Genomic DNA, 15,460 nt, shown 5'->3' on the forward strand with positions numbered 1-15,460 from the left:
TGGCCTCAGGTGATCCACCCGCCTCAGCCTCCCAAAGTGCTGGGATTACAGGTGTGAGCCACCACACCCAGCCTAAATGCTTCATTCTTATAATCAAACTGAAGAGATTTCCTGATCACCTACTACATAATTAGCAATGCGCTTCACTCAGATATGAATGTACTCCAATCCCTCTCTTCATTCTCAAGGTGTATACAATCCTACTCAGGAAACAGAAATCTAACACATTAACTACATTAAAAAAGTAATGATAACCGGAATTGCAAAGTGGCCTGCGTGCAGTACACAATGCAAGTGCCACAGCCATGTGAAGATGGCGCCAGTGAGGGCACCTATCTTCTTCTCCCTGACTTGCAGGGAGAAGAACAGACAGAAGGAGAAGGGAAGGCTCATCGGGTGAAGAAAAAGAAAGCATGCCACAGCTAGAGTGTTGCCCCAAATACCCAGGAGATGAGCAAAACAAAAGAGCAGGGAGTTGTGGAGTGACAGCCTGGATTAGGGAGTGGACAAGCAAAAAGGAAGAGCCTGAGAGCCATGGGAAACAAAACTGAACCAGTTTTAGGGACTGAACAGGAAAATAACAGAGAGGGCCCTGCCTTACATCTCTCTCAGATTTATTGTTCCCATTTAAGACCTTGCACACACCTTTCCACCTTCCTGATGTTTCACAGGGGGAAATGAAATCACACTCTTCTATTTCCCTAGATAGAGGATGGCATCACCTTCATTTGATAACCAAGATGCACAGAGCAGGGTTTACAAATGTAGGCTGGGCTAGGGCCATATCCCAGCTCTGTGGCTTACTAGCTGTGTGGCCTCTGGCAAGCAAACTAACCTTCCAGGCCTCAGTTTCCTTCTCTGCAGATAGGGGGAATTATAATGCCCCTCTGCAGACTGTTGACAGGATAAGTGAGTCAATACATTCCATACATTCTGTAATTGAAAATCACGTATAATACATATAATAGTGCCTGGCACATAGGAAGACATCCACAAAAAGGACTACTATTACTACTTATTATTATTATGTGTATTATCATTAATCTTTAGCTGGAATGCAGCCATGGAAAGCCCAAATAATTCTCTCACGCATGACTAAGGACCAGGCATCAGGAGAAAACTCATCTTAGAATTGCAAGTTCTTTCACAACTATCACCAACAGTGGTAACCCCAATGTAGGACCCAGACAATCAAGCACCACATAGGAGGACTCAGCCTATACCTTGCTTGGTGAATGGCCTCCATCCACTCTTTACCATCCTGCTCCTCCTCACAGCGCAGCTCCAGTGGTTTCTGACCTTCATGGCCAAAAAGAACAGTAAAGTAATACTGGAAAGGAAAACAAACACAAAAAGTTTAGTTCTATTTTTCAAGCACAACAACATAATAACACAGTATTTGCCTACCAAGGATATATATTTACAAAATGCATCAGCACTTATGCAAATTTTATTTCAAAATGCAACACATCACTCTTGGTCCAGTTGGCAATGACTTTGCACCTAGAAGATACCATAGTCTGCATCTTAACACTGCTCAGTGAGGGTCAGCCCTTAACACTACTGTAATGGACATTTCCGTGCAAGTACAAAGAAGAATATTGTACAAATTGGGCTATGGAGATAAATGAAAGGTAATATGATATTTTCCAAAAGGTTTCCCTTTTTGTGGTGTGATAAAGCTGCAGGGACACATGAGTCTACATCACTGCACCAGCTAATTTTCTTATCTGTTCTATTCTATATCTATTCTCCATCCTGGGAAGCAATATCCCTATAATTATGCAGTCCAATTGCTGTCATTTGCCTCTTCTGCAACCTTAGCAGATGTCACCATTTACTTATGCCCCTGTTTTCCTAGAGGTAGCCTTGCAATTCTGTTCAACAGAGTATTCCAGAATGCAGACTTGACACAGGAAAGGAAATTTAATTGTCGTCCTAGGGGACAAAACATGATCAGAATTTCTTTTTGGTAGAGGTGTAACATAAGTTATTGTTGCATGAAAGGAGCTGGGCTTAAGTAGGGAAAAGACTAACATTTTTCAGGGGTAAACTAATTTATCTCATATGAACCTTATGCACTTCATTTGTTTATTCACACACCTATTAAAGGATATTTAGGTTGTTTCCAAAAACTGGAAACAACCTAAATATCCAAATGCAGTATATCCGAACAATGGAACACTACTCAGCAATAAAGAGCAAACAAAATTATTGATAAAAGCAACAACGTGGAGCAAAAGCATCATGTTGAATAGAAAAGTCAGTCTCAAATGCTTTTCAGCAATAAAAAGAAATAATCATGATAAAAGCAATAACGTGGAGTAAAAGTATCATTTGGAATAGAAAAGTCAGTCTCAAAGGTTATATACTACGTATGATTCCTGTTGTGTGATATTCTTAAAACAGGGAGAGAGAACAGATCAGGAGTTTCCAGCGGTCAGGGGTGGGAGTGTGTGACTATACAGGAATCGCATGAGGGAGCTTAGGTGGTGATAAAATGGTTCTGTATCCTGATTCTGGAGGTTACACAAATCCAAGCATCTGTTTACATTCATAGAAATGTACACCAAAAAAACAGTCAATTTTATACTGTTAATATAAAGATAAAAATTTGTTACTGGTTTCTCAGGATTCCAGAACAGACATAATCATACAACCAAGATTCAAAGACTCTCAAACTCATGCTAGCTTACTAAGCCACTCCATGTTCCAGCAAAGACTGACACGTTTTATATCAACAAGCAGAGTCCTCAGATCACAGTTCTAAAACAGAAGTTTTTTACAATCAACTTAGAATAATCTGTTAAGATGTAGAGAATTCTCATGTAAAATACACAGAAATACATATGTATATTGGGTTTAGAGTGTGCTTTGAATTAGACAAAGTGACAGACGTCTTGGGTTGAAGATGCATTGCCCTTCGACAATATTCATGAATAACAATACACCCAGTAGATCACGATCAGTCAGTACAAACTCAGACATCTTTAAGTCATAATTGAACACATGGGATATCTGAAGATTTGCTCTAGCTATAAAGTTTCAAAATGCTTTCAAACAAGCCACTAGATCCAGAAAAACTAATAGTGCTTCCAGAGTTAATGCTTATTCTACCCCATTTTGTTTTCCAAGCCCCTTAGGATATGTTAGGATATGTCCTCTCCAGTTTCCTTTTTTTTTTTTTTTTTTTTCAGATGGGGTCTCACTCGGGCTGGATCTTGGTTCACAGCAACCTCTGCCTCCCAGGTTCAAGCAATTCTCCAGCCTCTGCCTCCCAAGTATCTGGAATTACAAGCACCCACCACCACATGGGCTAATTTTTGTATTTTTAGTAGAGACAGGGTTTCGCCCTATCGGCCAGGCTGATCTCAAACTCCTGATCTCAGGTGATCTGCCTGCCTCAGCCTCCCAGTGTTGAGATAACAGGAGTGAGCCATCGCCCTCAGCCATCCTCTCCAATTTCCTGACCACTGTGAATCAAAGTAGGGCAAAGCAGTAAACCAAGCTGAGGGAAAATCCCAAACTGGGCAAAACATACATAGCCAAGCTAAAGTAGGGGAGAAAAGAAGGAATCCTCCAGTGTAGAAACAAAGGTGAAAGACAAAGGCAATGCAAAAAGCACAGTAATTAAGGTTCTAACATCCAAGGGTGGGGGGCTTTGGATCCCACGGTCTTGGCCCTGTGCAGGGCACCAAGTTGGAACCAAGATCCATGCATAACATCGAAACATATGAAGGGTTACCACCTCCATGCAATAGAGACTAGAAAAACTCTGCCCCAAATCCACCATACACCAGGATAATTTCCAATTGCAACAGAAATTTTAATGTTCTGTTGTACTGATAATTATTACAATAATATCAAATACTTCTTATAATATTACTATCAGTAGTAGTAATTATAAAATTATAAAGTATCTTATTCCTCTTCTGTTTATTTCCCAACAATTCCATTTCCCTGATTGAAGGATAGTATCAAGTCACTTAAAAAAATAAAATAGACAGACCTGAGGAAGATGGCCGATTAGGAGCAGTTCAGGATTGCATCTCCCAGAGAAAGCCCGGAGGGTGAGTGGACGCCGCATTTCCAGACAGATTTTTATTACCAGGAGATTCCCAGGTAGAGGAGCCCCACGGGTTGCCAGCACGGCTGTTTCATCTGGTGAGACTGTTTTGGCCAGCGCCATGGCACGGCAGTTCGTACAAAATACACGGGTCCGGGCACCGTTTTAGCGGGCGATTGGAACTCCTGGGATACAGAGTCACCCACTCAACTGATTAAAAAAAGGGAGCCAGGCCAGGAGATTCCCCGGCAAAAAAGGACCAAGAATCTCAGCGTGGCTGTTGCAGGTGCAGTGGGTCACCACATGGGAAATCACACAGATCCCAGCGCCTTTTCAACAGACGACTGGAACACCTGGGACACAGAGTCAACCATTCAACTCAAAAAAAAAAAAAAAAGGGCTCTGAGGCAGGGAGCCAGGTGATCAGGCTCGGCTGGTCCCACCCCCATAAAAAAACAGCAATCTGAAACGATCTGGATTGAGAGTTTCACGGCAAGCACAGGTGAACCCGGGAGGGTCCAGCTCTGTGGGGGAGGAGTGTCCACCATTACCGAGGCAGTCCACCACTACGGAGGTAGTCCACCATTGCCGAGGCAGCCTGCTATTGCCAAGGCAGCCCACCATTGCCGAGGAAGCCCACCATTACTGAGAGAGTCCGCCATTATACAGGTGGGCCGCCATTGCCAAGGCAGTTCTAACTATACTCGTATAAACAGGACTGCAGGGAAGGTCACATGGCAGCTGGGTGGAGCCCACAGCTGCTCAGCAAACTTTCTGCAAGCAGACAGTGACTATGCTGCCTCCTGGCTGGGCACAGCAGCCCTGAAAAAAGGTAGCAGCACAACAGAAACAAATAAATAAAGCCCTAAATCCCTGCAACAGAGCACCTGGGAAAAAGGGAAATAGAAAAAAGGGATTTATGAGTTCTGCTGCAGCAGACTTACACGTGCCTGCCCAGCAGCTCTGAATGAACAACAGAGCTCACAGCTCAGCACGTGAGCTCCTATAAAGGACAGACTGTCTCCTCAGGCAGCTCCCTGACCCCCGTATATCCAAAGAGTCACCTCATAAAGGAGACCTTAAACTGACATCTGGCAGGTATCCTTCTGGGACAAAGATAGCAGAAGAAGAAACTGGCAGCAACCCTTACTGTTCTGCAGCAGCTGCAGGTGATCCCAGGCAAGCAGGACCTCAGCAGTCCTATAGCAGAGGGGACCTCAGCAGTCCTACAGCAGAAGGGCCTGAATGTGAGAAAGAAAACTAAGAAACAGAAAGAAATAGCTTCATCATCAACAAACTGGATGTCCATTCAGAGACCCAATCTGAAAGTCAACAACTACAAAGACCGCAGGTGGATAAATCCACAAAGATGGGAAGAAACCAGCGCAAAAAAGGATGAAAACACCCCAAACCAGAATGCCTCTCATCCTACAAAGGATCACAACTCCTCACCAGCAAGGGAACAGGCTGGATGGAGAATGAGTGTGATGAATTGACAGAATCAGGCTTCAGAAGGTGGGTAATAAGAAACTTCTCTGAGATAAAAGAACATGTTCTAACCCAATGCAAAGAAACTAAGAACCATGAAAAAATATTTGACGAAATGCTAACGAGAATAAACAATTTAGAGAGGAATATAAGTGAATTGATGGAGGTGAAAAACACAACACAAGAACTTTGCGAAGCATGCACAAGTTTCAACAGCCGAATTGACCAAGCATAGAAGAAAGGCTATCTGAGGTCGAAGATCAACTCAATGAAATAAAATGAGAAGGCAAGATTACAGAAAAAAGGGTAATAAGGAATGAACAAATTCTTCAAGAAATATGGGATTATGTGTAAAGATCTAATCTATGTTTGATAGTTGTACCTGAATGTGATGGAGAGAATTAATTCAAGCTGGAAAACACTCTTCAGGATATCATCCAGGAAAACTTCCCCAACCTAGCAAGGCAGGCCAATATTCAAGTCCAGAAAATACAGAGAACACCACAGAGATATTCCTCAAGGAGAGCAACCCCAAGGCACATAATCGTCAGATTCACCAGGGTTGAAATTAAGGAGAAAATACTAAGGGCAGCCAGAGAGAAAGGTCGGGTTACCCACAAAGAAAAGGCCATCAGACTCACAGCAGATCTCTCAGCAGAAACCCTACAAGCCAGAAGTGAGTGGGGCCAATATTCAACATCCTTAAAGAAAAGAACTTTCAACCCAGAATTTCATATCCAGCCAAACTAAGATTCATAAGTGAAGGAAAAATAAAATCCTTTACTAACAACCAAGTACTCAGAGATTTCATCACCACCAGGCCTGCTTTACAAGAGCTCCTGAAAGAGGCACTAAAAATAGAAAGAAACAACCAGTACCAGCCACTCCAAAAACATACCAAATGGTAAAGAGCATCGACACAATGAAGAAACTGTATCAACTAACAGGAAAAACGGCCAGCTAGCATCAAAATGGCAGGATCAAATTCACACATAACAATATAAACCCTAAATATAAATGGGCTAAAAGCCCCGATCAAAAGACACAGATTGGTAAATTGGATAAAAAGCCAAAACCCATCAGTGTGTTGTATCCAGGAAACTCATCTCACATGCAAGGATACACATAGGCTCAAAATAAAGGGATGGAGGAAGATTTACCAAGCAAATGGAGAGCAAAAAACTGCAGGAGTTGCAATGCTAGTCTCTGATAAAACAGACTTTAAACCAACAAAGATCAAAAGAGACAAAGAACGGCATTACATAATGGAAAAATGATCAATGCAACAAGAAGAGCTAATGATCCTAAATATATACACACCAAATACAGGAGCATCCAGATACATAAAGCAAGTTCTTAATGACTTACAAAGAGACTTAGACTCCCACGCAATAATAGTGGGAGACTTTAACACTCCACTGTCAATATTAGACTGATCAAAGAGACAGAAAATTAACAAGCATATCCAGAACTTGAATTCAGACCTGGACCAAGCAAACCTAATAGACATTTACAGAACTCTCCACCCCAAATCCACAGAATATACATTCTTCTCAGCACCACATCACACCTACTCTAAAATTGACCACATAATTGGGAGTAAATCACTCCTCAGCAAATGCAAAAGAAAGGAAATCATAACAAACAGTCTCTCAGACAATAGTGCAATCAAGTTAAAACTCAGAATTCAGAAACTAACTCAGAACCGCACAGCTTCATGGAAACTGAACAACTGGCTATTGAATGTTAACTGGATAAACGATGAAATGAAGGCAGAAATAAAGATGTTCTTCGAAACCAACGAGAACGAAGACACAATATACCAGAAACTATGGAACACATTTAAAGCAGTGTCTAGAGGAAAATTTATAGCAATAAATGCACACATGAGAAGAAAGGAAAGATCTAAAATTGATACCCTATCGTCAAAATTGAAAGAGCTAGAGGAGCAAGATCAAAAAAACTCAAAACCTAGAAGAAGACAAGAAATAACTGAGATCAGAACAGAACTGAAGGAGATAGAGACACAAAAAAACCTTCAAAAAATCAATGAATCCAGGAGCTGGTTTTTCGAAAAGATCAACAAAATAGACCACTACCTAGATTAATAAAAAAGAAAAGAGAGAATAATCAAATAGATGCAATAAAAAAATGATAAAGGGGATATCACCAGAGATTCCACAGAAATACAAACCATCATCAGAGATCATTACAAACAACTCTATGCACATAAACTAGTAAACCTGGAAGAAATGGATAAATTCCGGAACACTTGCATCCTCCCAGGTCTAAACCAAGAAGAAGTTAAAACCCTAAAGAGACCAATAACAAGGGCTGAAGTTGAGCAGCAATTAAAAGCCCAGGTCCAGATGGGTTCACAGCCAAATTCTACCAGACATACAAAGAGGAGCTGGTACCATTCCTTCTGAAACTATTCGAAACAATATAAAAGAGGGAATCCTTCCCAAATCATTTTATGAGACCATCATCATCCTGATACCAAAACCCGGCAGAGACTCAACAAGAAAGGAAAACTTCAGGCCAATAACCATGATGAACACAGATGCAAAAATCTTCAACAAAATACTGACAAGCCGATTGGAACAGCACATCAAAAAGCTTATCCACCATGATCAAGTAGGCTTCATCCCGGGGATGCAAGGCTGGTTCAACATACGCAAGTCTATAAACGTAATTCACCACATAAAAAGAAACAAAGACAAAAACCACATGATTATCTCAATTGATGCAGAGAAGTCCTTTGACAAAATTCAACAACCCTTTATGCTAAAAACACTCAATAAGCTAGGTATTGATGGAATGTATCTCAAAATAATAAAAGCTATTTATGACAAACCAACAGCCAATATCATACTGAATGGGCAAAAACTGGAAGCATTCCCCTTGAAATGTGGCACTAGACAAGGATGCCCTCTCTTACCACTCCTATTCAATATAGTATTGGACGTTCTTGCCAGAGCAATCAGGCAAGAAAAAGAAATAAAGCGTATTCAAATAGGAAAGGAGGAAGTCAAATTGTCTCTATTTGCAGACGACATGATTGTATATTTACAAGACCCCATCGTCTCAGCCCCAAATCTCCTGAAACTGATAAGCAACTTCAACAAAGTCTCAGGATACAAAAATCAATGTGCAAAAATCCCAAGCATTCCTATACACCAATAACAGGCTTAAAGAGAGGCACATCAAGAACAAACTGCCATTCACAATTAATACAAAGAGAATAAAATATCTAGGGATACAACTAACAAGGAACATAAAGGACTTCTTCAAGGAGAACTACAAACCATTGCTCAACGAAACAAGAGAGGACACAAATAGATGGAGAAATATTCCATGTTCATGGTTAGGAAGAATCAATATTGTGAAAATGGCCATACTGCCCAAAGTAATTTACAGATTCAGCATTATCCCCATCAATGACCTTCTTCACAGAACTGGAAAAAACCACCTTAAACTTTATATGGAACCAAAAGAGAGCCCGCATAGCCAAGTCAATTCTCAGCAAAAAGAACACAGCTGGAGTCATCATGCTACTGGACTTCAAACTATACTACAAGGCTACAGTAATCAAAACAGCATGGTTCTGGCACCAAAACAGAGATATAGACCAATGGAACAGAACAGAGGTCTCGAAGGCAACACCACACATCTACAGCCATCTGACCTTTGACAAACCTGACAAAAGCAAGCAATGCGGAAAGGGGTCCCTGTTTAATAAATGGTTTTGGGAAAACTGGCTAGCCATGTGCAGAAAGCAGAAACTGGACCCCTCCCTGACACCTTACACTAAAATTAACTCCAGATGGATTAAAGAGTTAAACATAAGACCTAACACCATAAAAACCCTGGAAGAAAACCTGGGCAAAACCATTCTGGACATAGGTGTAAGCAAGGACTTCATGACCAAGACACCAAAAGCATTGGCAACAAAAGCCAAAATAGACAAATGGGACATAATCAAACTCCACAGCTTCTGCACAGCAAAAGAAACAATCATTAGAGTGAATCGGCAACCAACAGATTGGGAAAAAATTTTTGCAGTTTACCCATGTGACCAAGGGCTAATATCCGGAATCTACAAAGAACTAAAACAGATTTACAAAACAAATAAGCCCATTCAAAAGTTGGCGAAGGATATGAACAGACACTTTACAAAAGAAGACACACATGAGGCCAACAAACACATGAAAAAATGCTCATCATCACTGGTCATTAGAGAAATGCAAATCAAAACTGCATTGAGATACCATCTCACACCAGTTAGAATGGCGATCATTAAAAAATCTGGAGACAGCAGATGCTGGAGAGGATGCGGAGAAATAGGAACACTTACACTGTTGGTGGGAGTGTAAATTAGTTCAACCATTGTGGAAGACAGTGTGGCGATTCCTCAAGGACCGAGAAATAGAAATTCCATTTAAAGCAATCCCATTACTGGGTATATATCCAAAGGATTATAAATCATTCTACTATAAGGACACATGCACACGAATGTTCACTGCAGTACTGTTTACAATAACAAAGACCTGGAACCAACCCAAATGCCCATCAATGATAGACTGGACAGGGAAAATGTGGCACATATACACCATGGAATATGATGTAACCATAACAAACGATGAGTTTGTGTCCTTTGGAGGGACATGAATGAACCTGGAAACCATAATTCTCAGCAAACTGACACAAGAACAGAAAATCAAACACCGCAGGTTCTCAGTCATAGGAGGGTGATGAACAATGAGAACACATGGACACAGGGAGGGGAACATCACGCACTGGGGTCTGTAGTGGGGTACTAGGGGAGGGACAGTGGGGGGTGGGGAGTTGGGGAGAGATAGCATGGGGAGAAATGCCAGATATAGGTGATGGGGTGGAAGGCGGCAAATCGCACTGCCATGTGTGTATCTATGCAACAATCTTGCATGTTCTTCACATGTACCCCAAAACCTAAAATGCAATGAAAAAATAACACAGAAAAAATAAAATAAAATAAAATAAGTTGAGCATGGTGGCTCACACCTGTAATTGCACTACTTTTGGAGGCTGAGGCAGGAGGATTGCTTGAGCCCAGGAGTTTGAGATCATCCTGGGCAATACAGTGAGACCCTGTTTCTATAAAAAGTAAAATTAAAAAATTAGCTAGGTATGGTGGCACATGCCTATAGTCCCAGCTACTCAGGAGGCTGAGATGGAAGATTGCTTCAGCCCAGGAAGCCAAGGCTGCAGTGAGCAGTGATTGGGCCACTGCAATCTAGCCTGGACAACAGAGCGAGACCCTGACTCAAAGCAAACAAACAAAAAAGTTAATATTAAAACATTAAGCCATATAAGTATTTTTTTTAAATGAGTGAATGCCACTAAACTCTGAATAGGACAAACTGTCCTAATGAGGACTCGAAATCCAGAAACTTAAGACTAGTGATCTGATTACACAAAAATAAAACACTTCTGCATAACAAATCCATGAAGACATGTGAAAAACTGGAAAAATATATGCAACTTGTATAAAAAGGATAATATCATTAATAAATATAATCAGCCCGGGCATGGTGGCTCACACCTGTAATCCCAGCACCTTGGGAGGCCAAGGTGGGTGGATCACCTTGAGGTTGGGAGTTTGACACCAGCCTGACCAACGTAGAGAAACCCCATCTCTACTAAAGATACAAAATTAGCCAGGTGTGGTGGTGCATGCCTGTAATCCCAGCTATGTGGGAAGTGGGGCAGGAGAATCGCTGGAATTGGGAGGCGGAAGTTGTCGTGAGCTGAGATGGCACCATTACACTCCAGCCTGGGCAACAAGAGCAAAACTATGTCTCAAAGTAAATAAATAAATTAAATTAAATAAATTAACATAAATATAATCATGTGGTTTTTCTCCTTAGCCTATATATATGGTAAGTTATAATAATGGATTTACTATTTATAACCTTTATAGTTGTGTTACTTTTATGTACAAGGTTCTGTATAGTTCATAAGTTGAAATGTGCATATCCTCCATATGCATTCTGCTTTTTTTATTGATGTTTATATTGAGAGCCAGTTTAAAATCCAATATAATGGGGCACTTTACATTTTTTTCCATTTGTTCGGTCAGATTTTGTTGTATGTGTATTAACACATAATATATATTATTAGATGTGGACAAGTTTAGACCTGCTACATTTTCTAATGAATTAAATATTTCATTGATATAGTGGCCCTCTTTAGCCCAAATTATACATTTGGCATCATAGTCTAATTTTGTCTTTTGGTTAGTGTTTACTTGTGATGTCTCTTCTATCACTTTATTTTTAATGTTCTCTTTTTATATTTTAGGTATATCCCTTATAAATCACTTTTACAGTAACTCAATTTTTAAATGTATCTTTAAAATAATTTTAAGCTTTATCAGGAAGTGGGAAAATCAAAATACAGTAAAATATTAGGACATCTGTTAATATACTTACCATATAAATAGGCTAAGGAGAACAATTTTATTATCTAATTCTAAGGAAGAGTCAAATCCTAGTAAAAGTAAAACTTTAAAACTGTTAGTAATATAAGAGAATATCTTTACGATCTTCTTGGTATGGAAAAGTATTTGTTAAACAAGACACAAAGCCCAAATCATAAAAAAGATTGAAAATGTTGATTGTATTACAATTTAAAACTTTTATACAACAAATGATACCTATTAAAGTGAAAAGATAAGCCACAGATTTGAAAAGGATATTTACAACACTTTTTACTGATAAAAATTAGTATCAAGAATACAGGCCGGGCACAGGGGCTCATGCTTGTAATCCCAGCAATTTGAGAAGCCAAGGCAGCAGGAGGACTACTTGAATCCAGGAGCTTGAGAACAGCCTGGGCAACATGGCAAGGCCCCATCACTACAGAAAATTTAAAAATTGGCCAGAGATGGTAGCATGCACCTGGGATGTGGTCTCAGCTGCTTGGGAGGCTGAGGCAGGGGGACAGTTTGAAGCCAAGAGTTTGAGACTGAAGTTTGCCATGATTCCACCACTGCACTTCAGCCTAGGCACCATAGTGAGACCCTGCCTCTCCAAAAAGAAAAAATAAAATATATATATATATATATATATATATATATATATAGATATACACACACACACACACAAAGATTTACAAATCAATATATTTTTAAAACTCAATATAAATACAGGCAAAGGATATGAACACACCATACCCAGAGGAAGAGATAGAATTTGTTAATAAACTTTAAAAGACATTTAATTGCACTCGTAGTCAGGGAAAAGAAAATTTAAAAAATAAATACAACAGTTCCTTCCCATTAGATGGACAGAAATTAAAACACCTGATAATACTAACTGTTGACAAGGAGACAGCACTGGAAAGAATCATATACTATGGCCGCACAAATTGGCACAAGCTCTTTGGAAAGCTGAAGACGCACATATCCTCTTACCTTAGCAATTTCACTTCTCCACATATACCATAAAGAAACAATCACATATTGATACAAGAAAACATATTCAGAAATTGTCCTAACACATTTTATAATTACAAAGAAAAAACTGGAATCAATCTAAATGTTCACCAACAGGAGAAAGGATAAATACTACAAGGCATATCTATACAATGATATACTCTAAAGCAATTAAAATGAATAAATTAGAGCTACAAGGAACAGCATGGATGAACCAACTCAATGTTGAGCAAAAAATGTTTCTGACTATATGCAGCATGATATCATTTCCATAAGGCTTAAAACTATGCATATCAAGCTACTCATTTTTAGATATGTATATAGTTAGAAGGGTATAAAGTAGTACAAGGAAACATAAACATTAAACTGAAGATATAGATTTCTCTAGGAGGAAAAGGATAGCAAGAGGTTTCAAGGGGGGTACATGGAATTTTAACTGAGTATTTTTTTCTGAAAACTTTTTATTTTGACATTCTTTTAAATCTTCTAAAATGTTCCAAGGAGAGCACAATAAAGACTTCATCTAGGTGTCCCTTTCAACGTTTTTTTTTTCCTCATTTATATTCTCTTTCTCTCAACCATTTCACATAAATCATTTTGTGTTGATCTTTTTATATCCCAGGTTGAGTGAAAGTATACAAATATTGAATGTTTTTAATATTTGTGTCTTAACATTGTATAATAAATTTAAAACAAATAACTAAAGATCCACACAAAGGGATGTCATCATGAAATTTCAGAAGAGGAATGACACAAAGAGGATCCTACAAGCTTCCAGAGAGAGAGACAGAAAATAAAGAAGCCGCATAAAAAGAATGTGAAATTAGGATAGCATTGAGAGTTGCTGGAAGAAAGTTGAGCAATGCCTTTAATATCCCGAAGAAAAAATATATTCAACATGGAATTCTATATTCAACTAAACTATCAATCAAGTATTAGGGCAGAATACATATTTTTTAACAGTTTGAAAAATATATCTTGTAGAATCCTGATATGCTTTGGCTCTGTCCCCACCCAAATCTCATCTTGAACTGTAGCTCTGACAATTCTCATGTGCTGTGGGAGGAACTCGGTGAGAAATAATTGAATCATGGGGGCAGTTTCCCCCACACTGTTTTAGTGAGTAAGTCTCACGAGATCTGATGGTTTCATAAACAAGAGTTCCCCTGCACAAGCTCTCTCTTTTGTGGCTGCTATGTAAGACATCCCTTTGCTCTTCCTTTGTCTTCTGCCATAATTGTGAGGCCTCCCTAGCTACATGGAACTGTGAGTCCATTAAACCTCCTTTCTTTGTAAATTACCCAGTCTCAGGTATGTCTTTATTAGCAGCGTGAGAATGGACTAATGCAAATCCCTTCTTAAGGAATTTATTGTATATATTATTTTGCAAATAAAGGGATTAACTGAGAAATAGGAATACATAGGGCTCAAAAACACCACGGTTCCAACACAGGAATGTAACATAGGAAAATCTCTGAATGACAGCTGTACAGAAGATCCAGAGAGCAATCAGCCCAATTTGGACAAGATGGGAGTATCTGGAAGGGAAGGCTCTAGGGATTAAAAAAAATTTGTAAGATATCTGGAATAGGTATATAACGTCCTTAAGTAAAAATCGTAGTTAAGAGTGGCTCAAGGCCAGGCATGGTGGCTCACGCCTGTAATCTCAGCACTTTGGGAGGCCGAGGTGGGTGGATCACCTGAGGTTGGGAGTTTGAGACCAGCCTGACCAACCTGGAGAAACCCGGTCTCTGCTAAAAATAAAAAAAATAAAAAAAATAAAAAAAATTAGCTGGGCGTGATGCCTTGTGCCCATAATCCCAGCTACTCAGGAGGCTGAGGCAGGAGAATCACTTGAACCCAGGAGGCAGAGATTGCAGTGAGCTGAGATCGCACCATTGCACTCCAGTCTGGGCAACAAGAGCAAAACTCCATCTCAAAGAAAACAAAACAAACAAACAAAAAAAGAGTGTGGCAAAAATATATTAAAATATTTATCAAAAAATAAGGACATGCAGATAGAAAACTAAGCAAATTGAGTATGGGAGGGGTGGTAATTATTAATTCCAGGAAAAAAACAAACTTATCGGGAAAAGTAAAAGTAAAAATTGTATACTATTTGGCTCTGCAGTGAACAAGATTTCCAGTGACAGTGTTAATAACAATTAAGAATAGGCCGGGCGCGGTGGCTCACGCCTGTAATCCCAGCACTTTGGGAGGCCGAGGCGGGTGGATCACAAGGTCAAGAGATCAAGACCATCCTGGTCAACATGGTGAAACCCCGTCTCTACTAGAACTACAAAAAATTAGCTGGGCATGGTGGCGCGTGCCTGTAGTCCCAGCTACTCAGGAGGCTGAGGCAGGAGAATTGCCTGAACCCAGGAGGCGGAGGTTGCGGTGAGCCGAGATCGCGCCATTGCACTCCAGCC

At 39.8% G+C, this 15,460-nt stretch overlaps 1 protein-coding gene across 1 annotated transcript in view; it reads right to left on the minus strand.

The window, feature by feature from the left end:
* RASGRF2 (Ras protein specific guanine nucleotide releasing factor 2) overlaps positions 1-15,460 on the minus strand; it is a 272,235-nt gene that overhangs the window by 178,489 nt on the left and 78,286 nt on the right. Inside the window, exon 2 of the mRNA XM_032277037.1 lies at positions 1,224-1,330. Coding sequence (XP_032132928.1) covers positions 1,224-1,330 — 107 coding nt within the window. The remainder of the gene's footprint in view (positions 1-1,223; positions 1,331-15,460) is intronic.

This window comes from Sapajus apella, unplaced genomic scaffold, assembly GCF_009761245.1.
Source record: "Sapajus apella isolate SASKATOON/1434 unplaced genomic scaffold, GSC_monkey_1.0 scaffold1, whole genome shotgun sequence".
In the NCBI taxonomy this organism is placed as follows: domain Eukaryota; kingdom Metazoa; phylum Chordata; class Mammalia; order Primates; family Cebidae; genus Sapajus; species Sapajus apella.